This window comes from Ochlerotatus camptorhynchus, unplaced genomic scaffold (assembly GCF_037179485.1).
Source record: "Ochlerotatus camptorhynchus isolate MF236.1 unplaced genomic scaffold, CSIRO-AGI_Acam_v1.1 ptg000814l, whole genome shotgun sequence".
Lineage (NCBI taxonomy): Eukaryota > Metazoa > Arthropoda > Insecta > Diptera > Culicidae > Ochlerotatus > Ochlerotatus camptorhynchus.
Genome location: NW_027041277.1, coordinates 151087 through 176971, shown reverse-complemented (window position 1 = coordinate 176971; position 25885 = coordinate 151087). Strand labels below are relative to the sequence as shown.

Genomic DNA, 25885 nt, shown 5'->3' with positions numbered 1-25885 from the left:
TACGGAGAAGAGCTGTGTTTTATACGAATCGTTGCATAAATTTAGGCGTATCCCCATAGGCATAATCCAGGACTGAGCGATCCAATTATTGATTTTTTCCTTTGGTTTGTTTTCCGTCGTTCTTGTTTTCCGTGCTGAGCACCAATACTACCGACGCCAGGGAGGCAGCACCCACACCTGGAGCCTACCTATCGATCCATCAACTCATGAACCGGGGACCAACGGCTTTACTTCCCTTTCGAAGGATCGCGTGATCAGAACATCCCGGTGGCTCCGACTTGGATTGCTGGGGTGAAGAGGTAGTCACGCTTACCACTACACTTGGATGATGGATGTATTGTAATAGATCTTTGGATAAATGAATAATGAACATGTTCCTGTAAAGATTGCTAAATTTTATGGAATTTTAAGGTTATTTTGCAGCTGGAGATTATTAGCTGAAAAAGCTGCTCGATATGACGGAAATGAGCGCATATGGCGAAGTAGTTCTTTACCCTAACCTTCCGTCAAGTGAAGGTGGGTGTAGGGGATAACGACCAGCCACACTATTTCTAGGAACGTATCAGTAGCCCAGCGGCTTGCAGACTCGTCCTCGTCGTCGCACCAGTATTCGACCTTCACGCATCCTAGGGCCAATTGGGGGGATTACCGGCAGCTGCTCTACATTGCCATCTGTAAATCTAGACGAAAATGTAGAGCAGCTGTCGGTTTTCCCCCTTATTAATAAAATCAATTTAAATATCGGTATGGAAATAAAATGTTACAAACATATAAGACAACCTGTGCCCATAGACGTGATATTCGGTCAAAACTTCCAATCCCAATGCTCGACGCGATATCCATCCAATGAAGAGGTTTGTTCATGCAGGGCTAATTTTTTATTTAAGGTGAATCCTTGTAGAGTCCACAAATGACCGCCAAGTAGGCTATACAATCCATTTCCACTTCATTCACTCCACAGATCTCGAAAATCGGTGCCCCATTTCACCTGTAATTACTAATTCATGTATGCAGCAAACGTGGAGTAACAATTTGAATGTTACAAGTGTCGTAGAATCTGATATGTGTGCACTTAAAGTTTTGAAGTGGTTCTGAGAATAAGGATGTCACAGCGATTCACCTTGAAGCAGCAACACATACACTTTAGAGTACGGATCAGTGCTGATAAAAATAATTTATTCTATTGGGAGATTGCCGTAAAAGCTCGACGCAGATGTCGCCACTGCATGATGATGATAATTTTGACAGACTGCATATAAAATTCGTGAAAATTAGCATTAAATCATAATTTTCATCAAGCCTGCGTAAAATCCTTCCAATATAACATTCGAATTGAAGAAGAAAATGTTTTCACGATCAGACTGATGTGGATCTTTGACTTTTCCAGATGAACTTTCATAAGATATATTCATTTCTTTTCGCAGCTCCATCAATGCTGCATCGTACATATGATGTAAACAGAAGTGAATTGCTCAATTACTCAAAATAAAGATGATTTGTCATCTTGTTATCACTTTATAAACCATCGAACACCATTTTATAGTATGGTGCGTGTTGAGTACGTAAAGTTCCGTTGCGTTTTCCGTCGAAAATTGTGAGTATCAATATGTTTACCTAAAAAAGGCCAAAATGAACATTTATTGAATATTGGCGTCCTATACAACCATTTCTCCATTATCACCAGCATGATATAATCTTTCCTGAGTAAATTCACTTAATTTCCACTTTCATCCTAGTGGAAATAGCACATATTCACAATTTTCCGAAAAATGCAGCTGCGAGGTAACCTCTCCCTGTGGGTGCAAACTTGTTATGCATAATTTTCCATGAAAACATCTCCGATCCATACCGAAATAATAACAGTTAGTTTGAAACACGTTTTCTTACACGATTCAAGCAAAAGTTTCCATCGGAAATTATTAGTTTTTCTTTATGTACCGGTTCGCCCCAAAAATCGTCTGTTTTACTTGGAGAATTTGTATACTATCCTCCTTCTAGTAGTTCTCTCTTCGAAATATAGGTGGCGAAAGCTTGGAAAAGTTTCACTGCAAGACGCCAATAGGGTTTTCGATAGCCAAGTTAAATGAGCGAACAGCCGGACCGCGCGAGCAATAGGACGTAGAAAATGAGAGGCGCTCCCGTGATAAACAAAATATCGTAATCCAACATGTGATGGTGTAGAACACAAACGAGCTGTGTTTGATCACGTCGACTGATACTAAGTGGGTGCGGTACAAGCACATATCGTCGATAATAGACATTGTTGTGTATTAGAGAACGCTTGCCCAAAAAGACTAGGGAGGGAAATGGATTCGAAACTCAAATGTTATTGGCCAAATACATCCGTAGGCCATAGGTCCACCGTTCTATATTTAACATTGCACCCGTGTACTGAATGAGAATTGTTGGTTCGAGTCCCACCGGTGCCCTTGGTTTTTTTTTTCGTCAATTTTCTCACACACACGTCTCTCACCGATTATATGTGCTTACTTCTTAGTATATTCTAACTTTCGCATAAACATTAGTAATAATTTAATGTAACCACCGTCTAAGATTTCCAGTATACTCCAGGGTACTCTGACGCACTGAATGGTAAAATTCATCGTGTGAAATTTGCCTGTCATAAAATTCGCCTTCCTGCGCCTACCCTTTACGAGAGTCCGCCTTCTCATTGCCTGGGATTGAGCAATGTGAGGGGACCAACTTTACCCCACGGAAATCCTAAAGGGCGAAACATTCGATGTATTTGCCCCGATCAACTGCCGGGAGCAAAAACGATCGTGCGCCGTTCCGAACGTGTGCCGTCCAGTTCTCAGCTGGACGAGCGAACGTGCGCTGCAGGGGAGTGTTTGCGCGCTTATTGACAGCTTGCTGCTGTTCCACAGCGATAATCCGGTCAATGTAATAACGCCTTGCGTTCCATAAACCAGATGCAGGTCATGGCTGTCGTTAGTCCAATGCACATCGACTTTATGGTCCACAACACATCGAACATTGTCAGTTGTCCCGGAAACGGCGACGGCTCGTTTGATGGTCCCGGCGGCGGCGGGTCCGGCGTTATCAAACGTCAACCGGGGTACAGCCGGGATACCCGTGGTATCGGTGCCGATCCGGGATTTACGAACCCGAGCAACTCGGATGAAGTTGACGCGCTATGTGTCGGCGTTGCTGACGGATCCGCCGACGGTACACGAATTGGTGCCAGTGCAGATGCCGGTGACGGTGATCGCGACGGTCCGGAGCTTTCTTCACCGCTGTTCGCATTATGTTCGCATGTATGCTGTTGCTAAAATGAAAAAAAAAGGTGAATTTTAAATTTACTAATTCAATCCGCTGACTCAGCGCTAGACAATCGTTTGTTTCTTTGTTCTTGCAGAACCCAAACTGTGTATTTGATATCAAGTTATTTGATTGGACCCAGTGATCGAGTCTCCGAAGCATAGCAATCGGACGTTATGTTCACACGCTAGTTTTCCAGGTTTTTTTTAATGGTTATAACTTTGACCTGTCTCCATTCAGGCGGTACAATCATAGAGGTAACTCTAAGACCAGCAGGTTCCGAAGAAACGTGCTCAACTTTTTGGCTCAGCTCTAGTACTATCTTCGGTCCCAAGCTAATCGATGCACCCCTCGAAACTTAGGAAAATCCACGAACCCCTCATTTTATCTGTCAAACTGGACCTTCTGGTCTTAGAGTTACCTCTATGGTTCGATTCTCGCTCCAGCCGGTGCAAATTTTGACAACCCGAAAATTTCCTTACTGGTCCACTGGGTGTGGTGTGTTGTCCGTTGTCTAGTGTTAAATATTCAGTCTGTGCAACCTCTTGTTGAAGACGGTGTCAATTGTGGATAAAGGAAATACAATCCGGAAGAGAAATCATAGAAAATTCTAATGATGAAACTTAAGGAGTAAGCTGAAACGAATCGTGAGAATAATTTCAATTGAATTCTATCCAATGTTTCTGTGAAGATTCATTTCAATAAAAATTCAAGACATTTGTACGGAATTATGCGCAATTGCTGCGAGACTTTCAAAACCATTTTGGCAAAGTACTTGAGTGATTAGGAAATACTGAAGAGGATTTAAACACAATTCTAACCTTACCTACAAAGTAGTTCAAAGGGAATTATCGGATGGGTCTAAGAAGAGCGTGATGGTCATTCCGAAGAGTGCACCAAGAAAATTATTAAGAATATTCAATTCTTGGGAATTATTACCAGTTTGAGGGAATTGTGGAATTGGAGAGTGATTTATAAGAGATTCCAAGAGGAAATGCTAAGAACTCTTAGAATGTTACTGGAAAAGTTTGGATATTATCAAGATTATTTTAGGGGAATATACACTCCCGATCATAAGTTTAAGGACACCCTAAAGAAAAACATGACAAATTTGTTGTGTTCATACCTCTGTCATGTTACGTTCAATTTTCGTTTTCTTTAGATCATTTGAAAGGTATTGAATGGAACTTTCCTCGTGGGCAAAATTTTTAAATTTTTTTTCATATTTTGTGTGCTAAAAGTTCACCCATAGTAACAATATTTTTCAAAATTTACTCTGAAGAATCGTGACTGATTTTCTCAGAATTGGGTTGGCCAAATTTTGAAATGAAAGTAGTAGTAGAACACTTATGCTATACCATTAATACCATTCAAGTAACCTTTGGAGATCGAGAATTGAACGTAAAATGAGAGATCATTGCAGAAAACATATTTGCATGGTTTTTTGGGGGGTGTCCTTAAACTTATGAGCGGTAGTGTAGAAAAAAAAAGTATGATGGAGATTCAAGGATGATTCAAATGAAACTGAAAAAAAAGGGCGAACATATCCTGTGAAAAGTTTCAAGAAAATTCAGACTAACAACAAATTTTGTAATCTAGCACCCAGGAAAAGTATAATCATGCGACTAGTGGAGTTACCCGTAGTTTAGCTAAACTGTGTGTGAGTACCACGAAGTTAGACTTTGATTCCCACTTCAGCCACCAGGTAGATTTAACTTCAAAATAAAATGGCCTACTGGTCTACTGGGTGTTGTGTGTAGTATGGTGTAATATAAGAATGATTTAGAACTACTGAAATCTTTAAATTCTGGTACTACATCAAATAGTAAGGACTACATCGATTATTAGTTTTTCTGCGTAACTCAATTATTGAAATTCTGCGTAATGGATATTTAAACTTGTAGGGCATATTGTGTCATTATTTTTCAGCTTTTGGATGATTTCAGCAATGCTAAAAGGTTATTTGCTTTACATAATTTATTTAAACATGTAATTCATAGTTGAAGTGCTAATTTAAAAAAACAGACTGTAGTGGTAATTTTTATACGATAGATGGAGTAGATGAAAGCATAGAGTTGATAGTTCCGTTATACCCCGGACAGACTATGGCTTATATCATGTAATATAGGCTAGCTTGCAATGAGCACTCATACATCTAGTTTTCACTGGAAATCCTATGTATGAGTGCTCATTGCAAGACAGCCTATATTACATGATATAAGCCATAGTCTGTCCAGGGTATTAGAGTACGGCAGTGTGAAGATTGCATATAGATATTAGAATAGCGAGCTAGGACAACTTTTAAGGAAGGTACAAATCGGTTTTTTCATCTCTCTTTACCAAACTCCCCCTTTGGAGAGGGATGGTGAGGGGTATCGTTCCCCCCAACCGCCACCACTGGCAAAAAGAGATGAACAGTCTGTGTGTTTGAAACAGTTCTACCGATTTTTACCGCACTTCAGTTGTTATTTGAAGGAAGGCATCCAGTGGTACTTGAGCGGGTCGGTTTTCATATATTTTTGCCAGTGGTGGCGGGGGGGGGGGGGGTTGGGGGGTACACCCCTCACCATCCCTCTCCAAAGGGGGAGTTTGGTAAAGAGAGATGAAAAAACCGATTTGTACCTTCCAATCTTCACACTGCCGTACTCTAACGGAACTATCAACTCTATGCTTTCATCTACTCCATCTATCGTATAAAAATTACCACTACAGTCTGTTATTTGAAATTAGCATCTTCAACTAGGTATGTAAATCGTTGACTTCACGTAGAAGTAATACTAAAAACATACAGGGGTTGTGAGAAATGTAGGGTACTAGCAAAATTTTGTCCAACTTTGGACTGTTGAAACTTCGTTGAATATTGTTTGATTTTCAATATTCAAGAAACATTCGACTGGAAAACTAATCAAGTTTTATGGTGAGGCAATGCAAGTGACCATGGTTACCGGATACCGGAGATATTCCGGGTTTTCTGAGGGCATGTCTAAATTGCTAAATTTGTGATGAGTTTTTCTCAGGGTGTCCGTTACTAATCTGTGTTTTTTGTTCATACACCAAAAATAAAACCATTTCCAAAGCAAATGACACACCAAGAGCTAAATCGGCTCAGAATCAACCAATATATGGCCATTTCCCTGGAATCGGTCCTGAGGAAGGGTTCTGAGTGCGGTCAGTTGTTTCATTCACTCAAAACATGCCGTGCGACACCTCTTTCTTCATAGTTTTTTTTTACCAATAGCCTTTATATAGACTTTGAATGGATCATTGACTACATTGGCCACTTCCGGAACCACCGGAGTACCCTCGGGGGAACCTGTAGTAGGGGACAAATTCATTTTTACAAAAATCATGCCATGTGACACCTCTTTCTTCATGGTTTTTCATCAGTAGGATTTCTAAAGACTTTAAATGGATTATTGACCACATTGGCCACTTCCGAAACCACCGAAGTACCCCCGGGGAACCTGAAGTAGGGTACTATTTCATTTTTACATCAAAACATGCCGTACAACACCTCTTTTTTCGTGGTTTTTTTTATCCGTAGGCTTTCTATGGACTTTAAATGGATCATCGACTACATTGACGACTTCCGGAACCACTGGAGTACCCCCGGGGGAACCTGTAGTAGGGGAAAATTGCATTTTTACACCTAAACATGCCGTACGACACCTCTTTCTTCATGGTTTTGCATCAGTAGGCTTTCTATGGGCTTTAAATGGATCATTGATCGCATTGACCACTATCGGAACAACCGGAATGCCCCCAGGAAATCATACGTAGGGGACAATTTCATTTTTACACCAAAACATGCCATGTGACAGCTCGTTCTCCATGGTTTTGCATCAGTAGGCTTTCTATAAAGTTGAATTGGATCATTGATTACATTGGCCACTTCCGGAAACACCAGAGTACCCCCGAGGGAACCTGTAGTAGGGGACAATTAAATTATTACACCAAAACATGCCGTACGACACCTCTTTCTTCATGGTTTTGCATCAGTAGGCTTTCTATAAACTTTAATTGGATCATTGATCACATTTCCCGCTCACTGAACCATTAAGAGGCCCCACGGAAACCTGTAGCAGGGGACAATTGCATTTTTACACCCAAGCATTCCGTATGGCAGCTCTATCTTCATGGTTTTTCATCAAACGACTTTTTAAAGACTTGAATTGGATCATTGAATAGATTGGCTGCTCTCCGCACATCCGGGATGTCTCTGGGGGAGGGATCCCTTTAGCAGGGGACAATTACATGTTTGAACCAAAATGTGCCGTGCAACAGCTCTTTCTTCATGATTTTTCATCATAAAGGTTTCTGTAGAAGTGGATTATTGACCATATGAGGTCAATTATATTTTTACACCAATACATGCCGTATGACAGCTCTTTTTTCATTACTTTTCGTCAACATGTAAGATGTGACGATATGAAAAGATATGAAAAATTTCGTATACACCGATGAAAATTCAATAATAACATTGAGAAAGATTTTTTCGGAAGCAAGGATTAGCCTTGGACTCATCTGGGAATTGAATCGTACGGTTTATGAATTGTTTAAATAGGTATTTAATACCAATCGTCAATCAAAAGTTTTTCCAACTTTTTTACAGACGTCGATGGTGGGAACACGTTCCTCACTCAAATGGGAAAGCAACGAAAAACAACGCATTTTACTCCAGGGGTGCATTTTAGTTCATCCTTGCATAATATTCAAATTTTGCTTTTGTCTGTGTTCATGTGACTATACTCACACGCTGCGAGTATGTAGTGAGATCAGATTGAAAAAGAGAAAAAGACAAAGATGCATATTCATTCTTTGCGATTCGTTATGAAAAATGTAAACAATGAACATTGCGACCAAGATAATCATAGCATAGCCTTGATGTTGACTTGCATCTGTATTAGTATTTCGAAAATCAGCTGATAACCTGTTTTCCAGTTGTTGTGATCCATTCAATGCTATAGAAAGCCTACTGATGCAAAACCATGAAGAAAGAGGTGTCGCATGGCATGTTTTGGTGTAAAAATGAAATTGTACCCTACTGCAGGTTCCCCGAGGGTACTTCGGTGGTTACGGAAGTGGCCAATGTGGTCAATAATCCATTTAAAGTCTTTAGGAATCCTACTGATGAAAAACCATGAAGAAAGAGGTGTCACGCGGCATGATTATTGAAAAAAAATGAATTTGTTCCCTACTACAGGTTCCCCCGAGGGCACACCGGTGGTTCCGAAAGTGGCCAATGTAGTCAATGATCCATTTAAAGTCTATAAAAAGCCTATTGGTAAAAAAACCATGAAGAAAGAGGTGTCACATGGCACACACCAAAAAATTCTGAATTTTACTGGCGATGTAAACATCCATGCATGCAAACATTCATACATGTAATCTTCCTTTTCACGTAAACTTGCAAGAAATGTTGCAAATAAAAGTGGACAGTTACATACAATATGTGGAATATTGCATGACATGTCTCATAAATTTACACGATCTATAATCTAAACTTGTATGATATATGACGCTCCATTTATGAGCATCACAGTAACGGAAATTTACACTACTTTTTTTTTTGCTGTGCATGTTTTGGTGTAAAAATGCAATTTTCCCCTACTGCAGGTGCCTACGGGGGTACTCCAGTGGTTTCGGAAGTGGTCAATGTGGTCAATGATCCATTCAAAGTCTATAGAAAGCCTACTGATGAAAAACCATGAAGAAAGAGGTGTCGCATGGCATATTTTGGCATAAAAATGAAATTGTACCGTACTTCAGGTTCCCCGGGGGTACTTCGGTGGTTTCGGAAGTGGCCAATGTGGTCAATAATCCAATTAAAGTCTTTAGAAATCCTACTGATGAAAAACCATGAAGAAAGAGGTGTCACACGGCATGATTTTTGTAAAAATGAATTTGTCCCCTACTACAGGTTCCCCCGAGGGCACTCCGGTGGTTCCGGAAGTGGCCAATGTAGTCAATGCTCCATTTTAAGTCTATAGAAAGCCTATTGGTAAAAAACCATGAAGAAAGAGGTGTCACATGGCATGTTTTGAGTGAATGAAAGAACTGACCGCACTCAGAACCCTCCTTCAGGACCGATTCCAGGGAAATGGCCATATCTCGGTTGATTCTGAGTCGATTTTAGCTCTTGGTACGTCATTTGCTTTGGAAATGGTTTTATTTTTGGCGTTTTGAACAAAAAACACAGATTAGTGACGGACACTCTGAGAAAAACTCATCACAAATTTAGCAATTTAGACATGCCCTCAGGAAACCCGGAATATCTCCGATATCCGGTAACCATGGTCACTTCCATTGCCTTACCATAAAACTTGATTAGTTTTCCAGTCGAATGTTTCTTAAAGATTAAAAATCGAACAATATTCAACGAAGTTTCAACAGTCCAAAGTTGGACAAAATTTTGCTAGTACCCTATATTTCTCACAACCCCTGTATATAGTCAAATGTAATTCATAACCATTGTAGTACTTTAAATAAATTTCAGATGTTCATACTGACCGATTTTTATGGGAGATTGGCTCATCACTTTGATTTCAATAGTGTTATATTGAAAACTAGATGTTTGAAGCATTCCAGATTTTTCCAAATTTTATATTTTAACTGGTCCAGATTTTTCTTAAAAAATACCTGGCAACGCTGACCGGTTGGTACAATGTTGTTTTCTAGTAAGGAATTGAATAAGTCTAGCAAGCGTCTTTTAGCGATATATGCGAGATTTTGCAGAAAATTTAGTTTAATAATATCGCTTCCCGATGAAAGAAGAGCTAAAGAGAATTCCAGTATTTTGAATGGTCTATCCAGAGAGCCGCCGGTCGGAGACACTTCTCGAATAGTATGTTGTGCTGGAACTTTGTATTTTAATTTTTTTTTTTCTTTTAAAGAATGGCCGCTTATTGACAAAAATATTGCTTTCAAATTTGCATTTATAATTTGCTGTGACTTAGAAAAATAAAGAGTGTTGGCAAATGCCAGAAGTTTCCACGAGTTAAAAAAAAAAGTTTTAGATATTGTGAGTGAACAGAACAAAATAATAGTTGTTGGTGGCAATATACACTAGTGGAAATAAATATAAAGACACATAAAAAAAGCATGGCGCCTACCAAATATAAGAATCAGAGGAATTCTAAACCATGTATTTTTGGAAGCCACATTATCATGCTACAATATCACCCATAGAAATAACCAATTGCATCATGTACGCAGGGGAAATAAATGGAAATGTGCTTTTCTCCTTCGGAAATAAATAGAAGGACGCCATACAAAAATGTATGGGAAATTGGTCATTTTCGAAACATTACTAAGCATGTCAAGAATTCTTGTAGCACCAAAATAACCAAAGAGTTAGTTAAAATAATAATTAAACTTAATTTCTGAAACATTCTAAGCAGATCCAATCGCTAGAAGTTCTCGAAAATCACAAAAATCATTGGTTGATCAGCGATGATCAATTAGGAGCTATATACATTTAGGCGTTTTCCGAGTTAGAATTTGTCTTGAAATGTTCAAACATATTAATAGGAAGATGGGAAGAGCGCGTAGGCCCGTCACCCCCTCACTTTTACTAGATATCAGTTTTAGTGTAACTAAATAAACACAGGTCATTTCCTATTAATTTGTTTGAACATCTCAAGACACATTCTAACTCGGAAAACGCCTAAATGTATGTATCACCTAATTAATCAACGCTGATCAACCAATGATTTTTTGTAATTTTCGATAACTTCTAGCGATTGGATCTGCTTAAAACGTTTCAGAAATTAAGTTTAATTATTACTTTAACTAACTCTTTGGTTATTTTGGTGCTACAAGAATTGTTGACATGCTTAGTAATGTTTCGAAAATGACCAATTTCCCATACATTTTTGTATGGCGTCCTTATATTTATTTCCTAAGGAGAAAATCACATTTCCATTTATTTCCCCTGCGTACATGATGCAATTGGTTATTTCTATGGGTGATATTGTAGCATGATAATGTGGCTTCCAAAAATACATGGTTTAGAATTCGTCTGATTCTTATATTTGGTAGGCGCCATGCTTTTTTATGTGTCTTTATATTTATTTCCACTAGTGTAGTTGCCAATGCCTTATAAAGGGTTAAACCAGTACATTTGGCCACAGCAGTTTTACAGTATTTGCGAGACACTCTACGTTTATTTGTTACAATATAATTCTTTTCCCCATGTTAATACCAATTTAAATGCATCAATTTATGAACATAAAAAGTGATTCTCATTCTAAATTCTCACTCAGCTAACTCAGCAGAATGTAATCGTAAACGGCGCAGCATGCTAATAACAATAAGTGGGGAATCATTAAACACTACTACATTTAAAATCAGTCATGAATGCTCAGCTGTCTGTTTTACTCAATTACTTAAATTCAAAAATAATACGAACGAATCAGTGTGACTGTTGGATGTGTGTGAGTGAGTAGTTAATGCAAAATGAAAGCATCTTTCCCATGCTTGATGTTTAGTGTACATTAAATGTTTTTTCAACAAATTATTTAGAAGAATATACATATATGTAACATTCTGTCCTTCGTAAATGGTTGATTATTAATGAGTGATTATTTCACACTTAACAATCATTTTGAATGTTTATTAAATTATTCTTGTTAATGAGACGATAAGACAGACTCGAAGGGAACAGGCTCACATTTTATGCAAAACTATCTATAATTTCCACCTTATGCAAACCAATCAACTGAGAAAAAAAAAACGTAAACACACAAGCACCCTCAATCGCACATCTTATTTCACCCTCCATTAACACTGGTAGAGATACTGCAGCAAACATCGTTTCCATTGCGCCATCCTCAACCGCCATGCCGTGCCATCCGAACCTAGCGATTGCTAATCACTTACCAAAAAGCTTGATATTTTTCCACAATTCTCGTTTGTGATTTCGTTCGTCATTTTGGTTGTTATTTGTCTGCTGGTTCCATTCAATCACCTTTCCTGTCGAGCTAATACTTGTCGATTGGCTCGGTAAATATAATTTATCCATGTTTAAGTACCTCATCTGGCGGTAAACTTACACAAAATTGTTGACCCAAGCAAATGAATTACCAGTAGCTTCTACCGAGATTTATTATTGTTTTGATTATATCGAATTTTCGGAAATGTATTTAAGTGTTTATTTTCAGTTGGTTGATGCTTTGTCGTGTGATGTTGCGTATTTGTTGCTGGGTTTGCATGTTCACCACGGCAAAAGTTTACTTGAGATGAGAAAGCTATCATAAAGGGACAAGACGTCCACAAGTTCTTTGTGTTTTTTTTTTCAACTCAACTACCTCTCCCCTCCCTGTGTCATGCATTTTCCAATACCAATACACATTTTGTTACAAGAGAGTGGACGCTACAGTTGAATCACCCCAAAGCAGATGAAAGCACATGCTTGGTATAAAGTGAATATACATGCCATAAATTCAGGCGAGCTTTTGGTGTGATAAGCTTAAAGGTCTTTTCAAACTCTAAAGCTAACGTGATATAAATTATGGCATAAATATAATGCAAGATTGTGTAGAATCAGTTGGTAGTATGAATACATAGTAGTAAATTTATGCTTTTGTAGCTTCTACTCGAATATAACGTATGTAGAGAATTCTTACAATTTCCAATTTACAAAATTAGCATGCAGCTTATGTCATACGTAATTCGAGCTGTCCATAGTTTGATCCCAGACAAAGCAGGTGATCAATTTAAAAGCAATAAGGGCATTTCAAAATGTTTTCCCTAAACTTATGGCGATTGCATGTTTTAGTTATTTATTTATTTATTTATTGTTTATTTATTATTCCAATGGTTCATCTGACATATGGTTGTCTTAATGAATTTAAAAAGTATAATTAAAACAAAAACAGGGCACGTTCTAATTCAGGACAGTCTTCTAATAAAAACAGTTAACGGCACATTAAAGTCAAACAATGCATAGACGTCATTAACCGCATTAGCGAGTGCTTTGGCGAAATTTACTTTCTCTCCGATGTTTGGTTTGGCATCACAATGGCTGAAGCTAAACTTGATGGTGTTTTTTTAATTCACACATCTGCACCTTAGCAACAAAAGGCACCGAACTGCTAGCAACGGTAGTAGTAAAATTATGTTTATTTCTGTTGATTATGGTAGTACATTGATTTATCATTTTAATTGATTAGCCTACCTGGCTCTTCATCTTTGTTTAATTTGATATTCTAATTTAATATTTGCGTTTTTCAACTAGTTTACAGAATATCCCTTTGGGGATGTGTTTTATTTGAATTGAAAAAAGTGATAACCTACCTAACTACGAGTATAACTTAACCTAACGTGCTAGATCACGTATGATCTGATGATTTGATCTCAGACAGGTGTCTCTGAACCTTTCCAGGATGAATACTCTCCGTTCTTCTAATGTCTGAATTCCAGCCAGGAGGTGAGAATTTCTAGTCCGCGGGGGACTGTTTAGGACCATCCTAAGGATCTTGTTCTGGATACTTTGGAGTTTAAGGTGATGGCATTTTGCGCAACTCTCCCAGATTGGCATACCGTACTCGATTACAGGAAGGATGATTTGTTTGTAGACAGCAAGCTTATTTTTCAGGGACAGGGTTGACTTCCTGTTGATAAGTGGATACAACGATCTTATCAAGATGTTGCACTTGGTTTTGGTTTTGTCAACGTGCTCCCTGAAAAGAAGCTTGCTGTCTAGTGTTAGCCCGAGGTACACGACCTCTTTGGACCATTCCACCACTGTGCCGTTCAGGCAGATCTTGTTATTCTCCGACGGAACAAGTCTACGAGATTTAGAGTATGGAAAGATAATGACCTGGGTCTTTGCAGCGTTGATACGGATCTTCCAGCTGTTGAAATATTCAGACAGGACGTCCAGGCCTCTCTGAAGTTTGGCAGTCAGAGCTCCGATGACCCTACACTTGTAGACGATAGATGTGTCATCTGCGAACAGAGACAACGATCCACCATCAGGGAGAGCCGGCATATCGGAGGTGAACAGATTGAATAGGATGGGGCCAAGGATGCTTCCTTGTGGAACCCCGGCACCGATGTTGAAAGCATCCGATGTGATGCCATTCAGAGAGACTCGGAACGTCCTGTCTGATAGATAGTTATTTATGATCTTCACTAGGAAGATTGGAAGACCGTACTGCTGCAATTTGAACACCAGGCGATCATGCCAGACATTGTCGAACGCTTTTTCAACGTCCAACAACGCCATGGCAGATGTTTTCGAAACAGACTTGTTCCGTCTGAGAATGTTTGTTACTCGAGTCAGCTGGTGGACGGTCGAACGACCTTTCCGAAAACCAAACTGTTCCTCGAGTAACAAGTTGTTTTCATCGGCAGATGTTAGGAGCCGGTGGTACAGTGCTCTTTCGAACAGTTTTGATAACCCTGAGAGAAGGCTGATTGGTCGATAACTTGAAGGAGAGGACGGATCTTTCCCAGGTTTCCGGATGGGTATGACTTTAGCTGCTTTCCAACACGAGGGGAAGTAGCCCAGTCTGAGCCACTGATTAAAAATCAGTGCCAGATGGTTGTATTGGACTTAGGATTACAGTGTAATGAAAGGCCAGGTTTAGAATACGAATAAGAATATATTGACTTAAGATGTTGTCACATCGAGAGCACATTTACAAATAAACAAAATGGTTCTTTTGCACTTTCTTCTCTCTGCTACGCAGTCGACCCTGCTGACATACCGATAGGGATGTACACGCACCACACGTATACTATAGAGGTGGCACGATTGTTGCCTCTCCAATAGGTTGTAGAGTTCCAGATTCAGGATGTTGTTGAAACCTGGGGCCTTCATGTTTTTAGATGATTTGATATAGGCCAACAGTTCGTCAGCCGTAATCTCGGATTCCTCTGGAAAAATGTTAGGAATCTGAAGAAGATTGGTTGCATTTTCAGCAACCTCAGATTCATGAGGGCTGACGATGTTTTGTCCGAGATTATGGGAGCTGACGAATTGTTGACCTATCGTGGCAGCCTTCTCTTCAGGAGATATCAGATGAACCACTGGGTCGCCGGGACGATCCAGTGGGGTCAGTGAGGGAATGGGCCTAGGCTTGTTTTTAAGCATTTTGGTGGAATTTGATGGTAAAATATGGAATTGTATGGTGGAATTTGATCACAAGCGTAGCTAGCACACATGTGCACTTAACTACAATTAAGTTTGAAACAGGCTCATCACGGAGTTATTTTTGCCCATCATTACTGATACACCATCAGATGCAAAGCTCTCATTCGTAGTTTATAATCGATTCCATCTTTGAGAAACTCGCGTAAAATTGCATCGTAAATCGATTTGTGATCTGCACTGTGCAGCTCTACAGATCTATACGAAAAAAGTCTTTCACCTGAAACTTCTCTTCATCCAAAATACGGACGACAATAGCTAAAATTTTAATGGTTCCCAAGTCAGTGGATTCATCAACCATGATTGAAAAATCCGATGTTTTCATTTTATCTACTAATTCGTCGTGTTGACTTGCTGCGATTACTCCACTAACAACTGCAGCAGCTTTTGTTCGGCCTAGTCTAATCATTGGCAATACTTTCGACTTAAGGTCGAGCGTTTTTAGAACATCTGCTAGCTTATCTACGGCTGCGAATGGAATGTTGTGTTGCACCGCCAAATCAGAAATTTTTAATTCTGCTTCATAAACTTTGTCCCCAAGAGAGTAATATTCAATGTTCGAGTTATCAGACTCTTTCATTTTGTTGACTGCTTCGCGATGACGTTTTGTTTGCAAATGACTAGTCTAATTAGACTTACCACCTCGTGCGACACTAAGTTTGTCTAGACAAACTTTACAAAAAGCATAGTGTGGGTCCTTTCTGTACTTTTCAAAACAGAGGAATTCTGAAGAATCAATCCATCCGTCTTTAAACTTTTGCAAAAACACGGATTGAGTAGGTTCTTTTAAAGTTTTCTTCCTGTCAATATCGCTAGTCTGATTATCTGAAGTGGTCATACTGGAGCTAGATGAATGCTCATCATGATTGAGGCCTATAAAAAAGAAAGCAAATTAACAATTTATTCAAGGGTCAAAGATAGTATATTGTTATGTTGCAAAATTGTAATGTCAAAAACATACACTCAAACGCAATACCTTGGCTAGTAAATGGTGCAGATTCTTGTAGCTTTTGGTTGCTTCCTGCTCCTTTTCATTTCTGTTGGGACCTGATGCATAAAAAACGGTTTTTATTCATCTTCATGGAGACCATGCTTGGCATACACAGATTTGGTCACGAACTACTCATTTGCTAATAACTTTACACAGAGTTGACGAAACATAGTTCTTTCTAAAGCTGTAGATAGAATAGAGTTTAAGCTTGTTATAGATATATAAAACAAAGTAGATTTTAATTCTAGTAATAAACTGTATTTGTTTTTGCGTTGAAAAAATGAAGTGAAAATGCTCGCTGCACACCTTGGACTTTAAGAGTAAAAATTCATTGAATGTTAAGATTTATCTACTTTTTGCATATCTATAGTAAGGTATGCTTCTAATCTATCAATTAATTTAAGGAAAAACGAATTTCAACAACTGAGTAAAAAGCTATTAACAAATGAGCAGTTGGTGTGTACAACTGTGTATGCCAAGCATGATGGAGACGGCGCATAAAATGTTAAAAACTACCTCCTTTCGTCAAGCCTTTCGTGGATTTTAGCTGCTGGTTATCTCCAGACATTTCATGATGCTGGTCGTGCTGCTCCATGGATCCAGTTTCGTTATTCCGTGGTTTTTTAGGTGCTGCAACATAAATTTGTAACTCATGAATTCAGAAGCAGCTAAGGATTACATACCTTTAAGAAAGAACGTATCTATAGTTCTTTTCGACATTTTTAGTCTGTAAACGAGGTTTTTTCAAGCTGGCAAAAATGAAAACGTCTACGCGCACTTGCTTTGCGTTTCACTTCCGCTTTCCGATGGTACGAAAGAGACGAACAGTTTTATTGAGAATTTTCGTTGTACACAACTGGACACTGTTCAATTGAATATGTGAGAGCAGGACGTGAACAAGTTTTACCTCATCCATCCTGCTGTCAAGCTGGCATAAAAGGTCAGAAATGAATGTATCAGACGCTTGATCAGACGCAACAGACAGTTCTTATTATTCTCATCATGCCAAGGCTAATAAAATAGGTAGGTGTCAGTGAGTGATACAAAAGTGAACATTTTATATTTATTTATAATTAATAGCTTGTAGCGAGAATTAAAAAAAAATCTGTATATTCTGTGTAAAATCAAAAAAATCTGTGATCTTGGTTTCTTGGTTTTAAAAACTGTAGAAACACAGATTAATCTGTAGATTTGGCAACCCTGCCGGCAGGCAAAGCGGATCGTGAAAGTCTTCAGATATTTTGAACATAAAGCCAAGCTGCCTGTTAGCTTTAGTCAGGATGTCATTGTAGTGTGGTTTAAAGGTTTATTCACAGTCGAGTGTTACTCCCAAATCTTTGATCTGGCTAATGCTCTCTAATGTTTGCCCGGAAATTAAATAATCAAATATTATCGGGTTTTGTTTGCGGTGAAATGATATCACATTGCACTTGATGCTGAGCGTAAAGAAGTTACGGGAGCACCAACTATGCATACGATCCACAATCAGCTGTAACTCCTCACAATCAGCGATCCAATAGATAACCACATACATTTTGACATCGTCAGCCGGCATCCAGGTGGCAGTAGACACGAAAGGTCGTTGACGAAAAGCGAAAACAGAAGGGGTTCCTGATTACTTCCTTGGGTAAAGCCTGGTACGCTGCTGAAAAGAAAACGGAAAAGTAATTTTTGAGGAATATTCCCAAAAGTAAATTTGACAGCTATAGGGAGGTGTCTTTTGCTAAATTTTGAGTTCATAGGTAGGTGTCGTCTAATTTTAAAATCAACAAATATCAGTTTTTATGTTGTTAAAATGCATCCAAAACATCATTTTTACAACAAACGTTAAAATTACCTAACGGAATAATTAGTCAGACCATTATTCCGCAAGGAAAATGAAATTGCATTCAGAAGGCGCCACCTTCATATCGATCACGATACTAATGTAATCGATCTTTCCTTTACCGATTTCTTTTGAACTGCGTACTGGGTCAAGAAATGCTAATTAAAAGAAATTTCTTTAGCATTCCGTGTCCTATCCCGTAGCACGTAAAAACGTCATTACTTTTCAGCTGCATACCAGGCTTTAAGCCAGAAAAGGAAAACCGGAAACGTTCGTGAACACTTCAAAACGAGAAGCTCCAATCTTAACGCAAAGCAAACGGTTCGTAAGGTAAGATTTGAACCACGAGATGAAGGATCTAGACACTCCGAGTTTCTCAAGCTTGCTCTAAAGAATGTTGAGGTCTACTCGCTCAAATGCAGCCTTGAGATCAGTGTAAACAGTGTCGATTTGTCCGCCAGAGTCCATGGTCCGAACGCAGAGCGACACGAACTCGGTCAAATTGGTTGTAACTGACCGTTTTGGGTAATTTTTACAAGAGCTGAAGAGCGCCTCATTGATGATGATCTCGAATATTTTGCAGCAACATAGTGATGTGATGCCTCTGTAATTCTGGACATTTCTTTAATCGCTTTTCCTGTGGACGGAGAACATATAACATCTACGCCTCAGGAAATTTACTCTTCTGTAGTGACAGATTAAATAACTTCATATGGGAGTGAGCAACGACTCTGAACACAGCTTCAGAACGGACGCAGGAATGCATGTTTTGTAAGAGCTGATATAATATAGGGGAAATTGATGTATGGGCCCATATATAAATTCAGCAATCGCCTAAATTTTCAAAGTCGACCAAAAATATCCATTAGTACCATAGAGGTAACTCTAAGACTAGTAGGTCCCGAAGAAACGTGCTCAACTTTTTGGCTCAGCTCTGGTACTATCTTCGGTCCCAAGCTAGTCGATTCACCCCTCGAAACGTAGGAAAATCCAATAACCCCTCATTTTATCTGTCAAACTTTCATAGTGAATCAAAACAAACATTGTGTAGTAGTAGAATTTCGACTAAAATGGGGTTCGTTAATCGTTTGCTTGGGACCAATAGGCTAGTCAAGTAGTGAGCCAATTTAAAATCGTTAGTTTCGTATTGATTGTTGTTAGTACCGTCCCAATGACGCGTTCATCTAGATAAAATTAATAAATAGCAGATTTTTAGCGATGAGCCCAATCTTAGATCCATAGGCCAACATTAGAGCCATTTCCTCTATCATGTGCTCTTGAAGATTCGAAGTTACAATAATATCCATCAGAAATAAAACTCCCCAAAGATACACTTCAAGTATACCGCTGCATACTCGTAAAATCGTTACTATTTTCAACGTGCAAAAGTAAAACTCTGGCCAAAAATTGTCTATGGTTTTTTTTTTCCGTTGTAAAAACCATCTTTGAAAATGTGTTTACAAAAATTAAATGACATTTAATAGAATTCCCATCTAGTCGTAGCTTCCTACAATACTTACCGCAGCTCCGTAGGTATAGGAGATTTCGGGGGTTCAAGTGTCACCCTCAAGCAGTTCGCACACTCGTCGCCTTTAACCTTGACCCCGTGATACGGTACCAACTTAAACCAACCATCATGTCGGTCGATGTGCTTTATTCGGATGCGTCACAAAAATCCCCATTTGCCAATTTGAATAACCTCCGTTGCGATAACCGACTGCAGCACACTTCAGTAGGTACAAGTCAGCCGCGTCAATAGTGTCGTTACGTTTCTTAGTCGGTATGGATCTTATTCGACTAACATTGCTAGGATATTTCATCCTGACAGGGAAATTTTCTCACTGTACCTGTTACGGATTCGGGTATGAGCTACTGACAGGAAAAATGGAAGCATTAGAGAGTCATATTACAAACATTGGCCGTAGATTGGATCAATTGAGCGAATCTCTGCAAAATACACAGCAGGTTTATACATCATGTGATAGGGTTCCATCGAAAGCATCTGGTGTCTACAACGTAAAAGTCAACCTTCGGGAGACATTTGACATTTTCTGTGATCAAAAATATGACAGTGGCGGTTGGACTGTGATTCAGAGGCGATTTGATGGATCTGTGAATTTTTATCGAGATTGGAACGAATACAAACGAGGTTTTGGGAACCTAGAAGGAGAATTTTGGTTGGGATTGGATGTGATTCATCAACTGACATACTCGGCACCGCATGAGCTGGTGGTATTACTGGAGGATTTTGAAGGAAATTCAACCTTTGCCAAACTGGATCGTTTCGAAGTGGCAGGAGAGCAGACATCATACACTGCGACGATGGCAGCTGGCTTTAGCGGACCTGCGGGAGATTCCATCACCTGGATTAAGGGCGCAAAGTTCACTACACTTGATAAGGACAACGACACATGGGATAATAACTGTGCAGTCACGAATCATGGGGCTTGGTGGTATACGGCGTGTCATGCAAGGTGCGTATTTGTGATTATGCATAATGTGCATGATTCATGATTAGTTGATGTTTTCTTAATTTTCAGTAATTTGAACGGAAAATATTTAAAGGGAGTGACAAAAGAGTATGCTAAAGGGATGGTGTGGAATACATTCCGAGGACACTATTATACGTTGAAATCTTCCAAAATGATGATCAGAAGAAAGAAAGCATGACACGGATATGCAATATCTAACTTGTTTGTGATTTATTTTTATGTATGTTAAAATCCTAACTAACTAACAAGGTGTGTCGAGTTAGTTCGATAATATAATCATCCTATGACACTTTTTTTATCCATGTGTTGATGTGTTGAGTGAAAGGTGTTTACGGAGAACTATGTAAAGTAAAACACGACCGTTGGATTGGCCGTCCTGCTATGGCGGAGGCATACGAACTATAATTTTATTTGTCAAATACAATATTGCGTGTGGCAGGATTATTTCTCAAAAAGGGATTATACCTACCATCTGTTTTCTGTTTACGGCCGTACGACTGCGCCCATTGATTTAACACACAGCGGTTCTTTAACCAGGATTCGCTCCTCAAGCCGCTGCCATAAAATACGATCAAAGTTACACACCAAATTTGAATCGCTGAACATCAGAAAAATTTTTGCTGATTTTAGACTTGATGAAAGATCACCAAACGTTCCAGCAAAATAATGCTGCTGAATTTTTCAGCAATTCCAACTTCTGTCAAAGTGACAACCTTTTACTGAAAATCAGCAATATTTCTTTACTGATCTTGACATTTGGCAGCATTTTGCTGATTAAACAATTAAATTCAGTAAATCGAATTTGTTTTCACTATATGAGCTTCCAGCTTCAGTAAATATACGAATCAGTGTTGGCAAAATTAGAAATCAATTGATATTTTTCCGCTCTCATGGGCTCGCAATATCACGCGTGATATTGGAACAACATATCATGCTTGATATTGATTTTACAAGGTCCTTTGATATTGCAAGACTATTCACAACGTGCAAACATCATGCTGAGAGTTGACTCAACACAAAAATGATTCCATTGCACACCGTTTTCTTAGAAAGAGAAAGCATAGTTTGCTATCTATTTTTACTCTTCACCGATGGCAGACACGAAGGGACTGCTGCCAGCCGTTATGGAAGTTTTGGTTGCGTTGGGTGTAAAGCAAAATTCATTCAACTCAAACTTACCACAGTTTGGTGAGATTTGCAGTTGGTGAGTTTTGTTAGCTTGATATTCCGAGCTGCGATATCACAGCTTGTAAAATCAACCGCAGTTGTTTGCTTGTTGATTTTTGTCTACGAAAATCAAGCGTGATCATGGGCGTTGGTGAAATTTGATTTTTTGATATTTTCCCAACACTGGTGTGTACAACTGTGTATGCCAAGCATGATGAAGACGGCGCATAAAATGTTAAAAACTACCTCCTTTCGTCAAGCCTTTCGCGGATTTTAGCTGCTGGTTATCTCCAGACATTTCATGATGCTGGTTGTGCTGCTCCATGGATCCAGTTTCGTTATTCCGTGGTTTTTTAGGTGCTGCAACATAAATTTGTAACTCATGAATTCAGAAGCAGCTAAGGATTACATACCTTTAAGAAAGAACGTATCGATAGTTCTTTTCGACATTTTTAGTCTGTAAACGAGGTTTTTTCAAGCTGGCAAAAATGAAAACGTCTACGCGCACTTGCTTTGCGTTTCACTTCTGCTTTCCGAAGGTACGAAAGAGACGAACAGTTATATTAAGAATTTTCGTTGTACACAACTGGACACTGTTTAATTGAATATGTGAGAGCAGGATGTGAACAAGTTGTACCTCATCCATCCTGCTGTCAAGCTGTCATAAAAGGTCAGAAAAGAATGTATCAGACGCTTGATCAGACGCAACTGTGATCACAGATTCTTGGTTTTAAAAACTCTGAAAAATCTGTAGAAACACAGATTAATCTGTAGATTTGGCAACCCTGCCGGCTGGCAAAGCGGATCGTGAAAGTCTTCATATATTTTGAACATAAAGTCAAGCTGCCTGTTAGCTTTAGTCAGGATGTCATTGTAGTGTGGTTTAAAGGTTAATTCACAGTCGAGTGTTACTCCCAAATCTTTGATCTGGCTAACGCTCTCTAATGTTTGCCAGGAAATTAAATAATCAAATATTATCAGGTTTTCTTTGCGGTGAAATGATATCACATTGCACTTGATGCTGAGCGTCAAGAAGTTATGCTGGGTTTAGACTAGGCAAGTCAAATGATCAACTCAGTTGAATTCAATTGGATTGAAAAGTTGAGCCTGGTTCAACTTTTTTCAATTCAAGTGAGTTGATCAAGTCAGTTGAATGGCATGGTTTACACGTTCAATTCGCGTTCAAGTCAGTTGAATTCAACTGACTTGATCAATTGACTTGCCCTGTCTAAACCCAGCTTTACGGTAGCACCAACTATGCATACGATCCACCATCAGCTGTAACTCCTCACAATCAGCGATGCAATAGATAACCACACACATTTTGACATCGTCAGCGTAGAATAGCCGGCATCCAGGTGGCAGTAGACACGAAAGCTCGTTGAAGAAAAGCAAAAACAGAAGGGGTTCCTGATTACTTCCTTGGGGAAAGCCGGAAACGTTTGTGAACACTTCAGAACGAGAAGCTCCAATCTTAACGCAAAGCAAACGGTTCGTAAGGTAAGATTTGAACCACGAGATGAAAGATCTAGACACTCCGAGTTTCTCAAGCTTGCTCAAAAGAATGTTGAGGTCTACTCGCTCAAATGCAGCCTTGAGATCAGTGTAAACAGTGTCGATTTATCCGCCAGAGTCCATGGTCCGAAACAGAGCGACACGAATTCGGTCAAATTGGTTGTAACTGACCGTTTTGGGTAATTTTTATAAGAGCTGAAGAGTGCCTCATTGATGATGATCTCGAATACTTTGCAGCAACATAGTGATGTGATGCCTCTGTAATTCTGGACATTTCTTTTATCGCCTTTCTTGTGGACGGAGAACATATAACATCCACGCCTCAGGAAATTTACTCTCCTGTAGTGACAGATTAAATAACTTCCTATGGGAGTGAGCAACGACTCTGAACACAGCTTCAGAACGGACGCAGGAATGCATGTTTTGTAAGAGCTGATATAATATAGGGGAAATGGATGTATGGGTCCATATATAAATTCAGCAATCGACTAAATTTTCAAAGTCGACCAAAAATATCCATTAGTACCGTCCCAATGACGCGTTCATATAGATACAATTAATAAATAGCAGGTTTTTAGCGATGGGCCCAATCTTAGATTCATAGGCCAACATTAGAGCCATTTCAACGTGCAAAAGTAAAACTCTGGCCAAAAATTGTCTATGGTTTTTTTTTCCGTTGTAAAAACCATCTTTGAAAATGTGTTTACAAAAATTAAATGACATTTAATAGAATTCCCATCTAGTCGTAGCTTCCTAAAATACTTACCGCAGCTCCGTAGGTATAGGAGAGTTCGGGGGTTCAAGTGTCACCCTCAAGCAGTTCGCACACTCGTCGCCTTTAACCTTGACCCCGTGATACGGTACCAACTTGAACCAACCATCATGTCGGTCGATGTGCTTTATTCGGATGCGTCACAAAAATCCCCATTTGCTAATTTGAATAGCCTCCGTTGCGATAACCGACTGCAGCACACTTCAGTAGGTACAAGTCAGCCGCGTCAGTAGTGCCGTTACGTTTCTTAGTCGGTATGGATCTTATTCGACTAACATTGCTAGGATATTTCATCCTGACAGGGAAATTTTCTCTCTGTACCTGTTCCGGATTCGGGTATGAGCTACTGTCAGGAAAAATGGAAGCATTAGAGAGTCATATTACAAACATTGGCCGTAGATTAGATCAATTGAGCGAATCTCTGCAAAATACACAGCAGGTTTATACATCATGTGATAGGGTTCCATCGAAAGCATCTGGTGTCTACAACGTAAAAGTCAACCTTCGGGAGACACTTGACATTTTCTGTGATCAAAAATATGACGGTGGTGGTTGGACTGTGATTCAGAGGCGATTTGATGGATCTGTGAATTTTTATCGAGATTGGAACGAATACAAACGAGGTTTTGGGAACCTAGAAGGAGAATTTTGGTTGGGATTGGATGTGATTCATCAACTGACATACTCGGCACCGCATGAGCTGGTGGTATTACTGGAGGATTTTGAAGGAAATTCAACCTTTGCCAAACTGGATCGTTTCGAAGTGGCAGGAGAGCAGACATCATACACTGCGACGATGGCAGCTGGTTTTAGCGGACCTGCGGGAGATTCCATCACCGGGATTAAGGACGCAAAGTTCACTACACTTGATAAGGACAACGACACATGGTATAATAACTGTGCAGTCACGTTTCATGGGGCTTGGTGGTATACGGCGTGTCATGCAAGGTGCGTATTTGTGATTATGCATAATGTGCATGATTCATGATTAGTTGATGTTTTCTTAATTTTCAGTAATTTGAACGGGAAATATTTAAAGGGAGTGACAAAAGAGTATGCTAAAGGGATGGTGTGGAATACATTCCGAGGACACTATTATACGTTGAAATCTTCCAAAATGATGATCAGAAGAAAGAAAGCATAACACGGATATGCAATATCTAACTTGCTTGTGATTTATTTTTATGTATGTTAAAAATCAAGGTGTGTCAAGTAAGTTCGAAAATATAATCATCCTATGACACTTTTTTATCCATGTGTTGATGTGTTGAATGAAAGGTGTTTACGGAGAACTATATAAAGTAAAACACGACCGTTGGATTGGCCGTCCTGCCATGGCGGAGGCATACGAACTATAATTTTATTTGTCAAATACAATATTGCGTGTGGCAGGATTATTTCTCAAAAAGGGATTATACCTACCATCTGTTTTCTGTTTATGGCCGTACGACTGCGCCCATTGATTTAACACACGGCGGTTCTTTATCCAGGATTCGCTCCTCAAGCCACTGCCATAAAATACAATCAAAGTTACACACCTGTGTATAATCCTTATGGGCGGGGTTGCGTTACATCGCGCTTATGAGCGGCGCGCTTCGACCGTAACCAAAAGAGAATTTAACATAAGCGCGACAATACAAAACAGTACACAACAGAAAGATACACTTGTGACTACTACTGTAGCGAC

The 25885-nt window shown here is 39.3% G+C and overlaps 2 protein-coding genes across 2 annotated transcripts; both read left to right on the top strand.

Annotated features, from left to right (window-relative positions):
- Nucleotides 1-20023: 20023 nt before the first annotated feature.
- On the top strand, nt 20024-21018 carry LOC135715117 (ficolin-1-like). The gene is made up of 2 exons (XM_065238524.1): nt 20024-20726; nt 20793-21018. The coding sequence occupies exons 1-2, from the start codon at nt 20035-20037 to the stop codon at nt 20920-20922; spliced, it is 822 nt and encodes a 273-aa protein (XP_065094596.1). The 5' UTR covers nt 20024-20034; the 3' UTR covers nt 20923-21018.
- Nucleotides 21019-24443: 3425 nt separating this feature from the next.
- Nucleotides 24444-25342, top strand: LOC135715119 (ficolin-1-like). The gene is made up of 2 exons (XM_065238527.1): nt 24444-25146; nt 25213-25342. The coding sequence occupies exons 1-2, from the start codon at nt 24455-24457 to the stop codon at nt 25340-25342; spliced, it is 822 nt and encodes a 273-aa protein (XP_065094599.1). The 5' UTR covers nt 24444-24454.
- The last annotated feature ends 543 nt before the right edge of the window (nt 25343-25885 follow it).

Bases quoted from the DNA above. Each gene is read 5' to 3' on its own strand.
- LOC135715117 (XM_065238524.1), top strand. From the start codon at position 20,035: ATGGATCTTATTCGACTAACATTGCTAGGATATTTCATCCTGACAGGG. The intron at 20,727-20,792 runs GTGCGTATTTGT...CTTAATTTTCAG, and splicing joins TATACGGCGTGTCATGCAAG to TAATTTGAACGGAAAATATT.
- LOC135715119 (XM_065238527.1), top strand. From the start codon at position 24,455: ATGGATCTTATTCGACTAACATTGCTAGGATATTTCATCCTGACAGGG. The intron at 25,147-25,212 runs GTGCGTATTTGT...CTTAATTTTCAG, and splicing joins TATACGGCGTGTCATGCAAG to TAATTTGAACGGGAAATATT.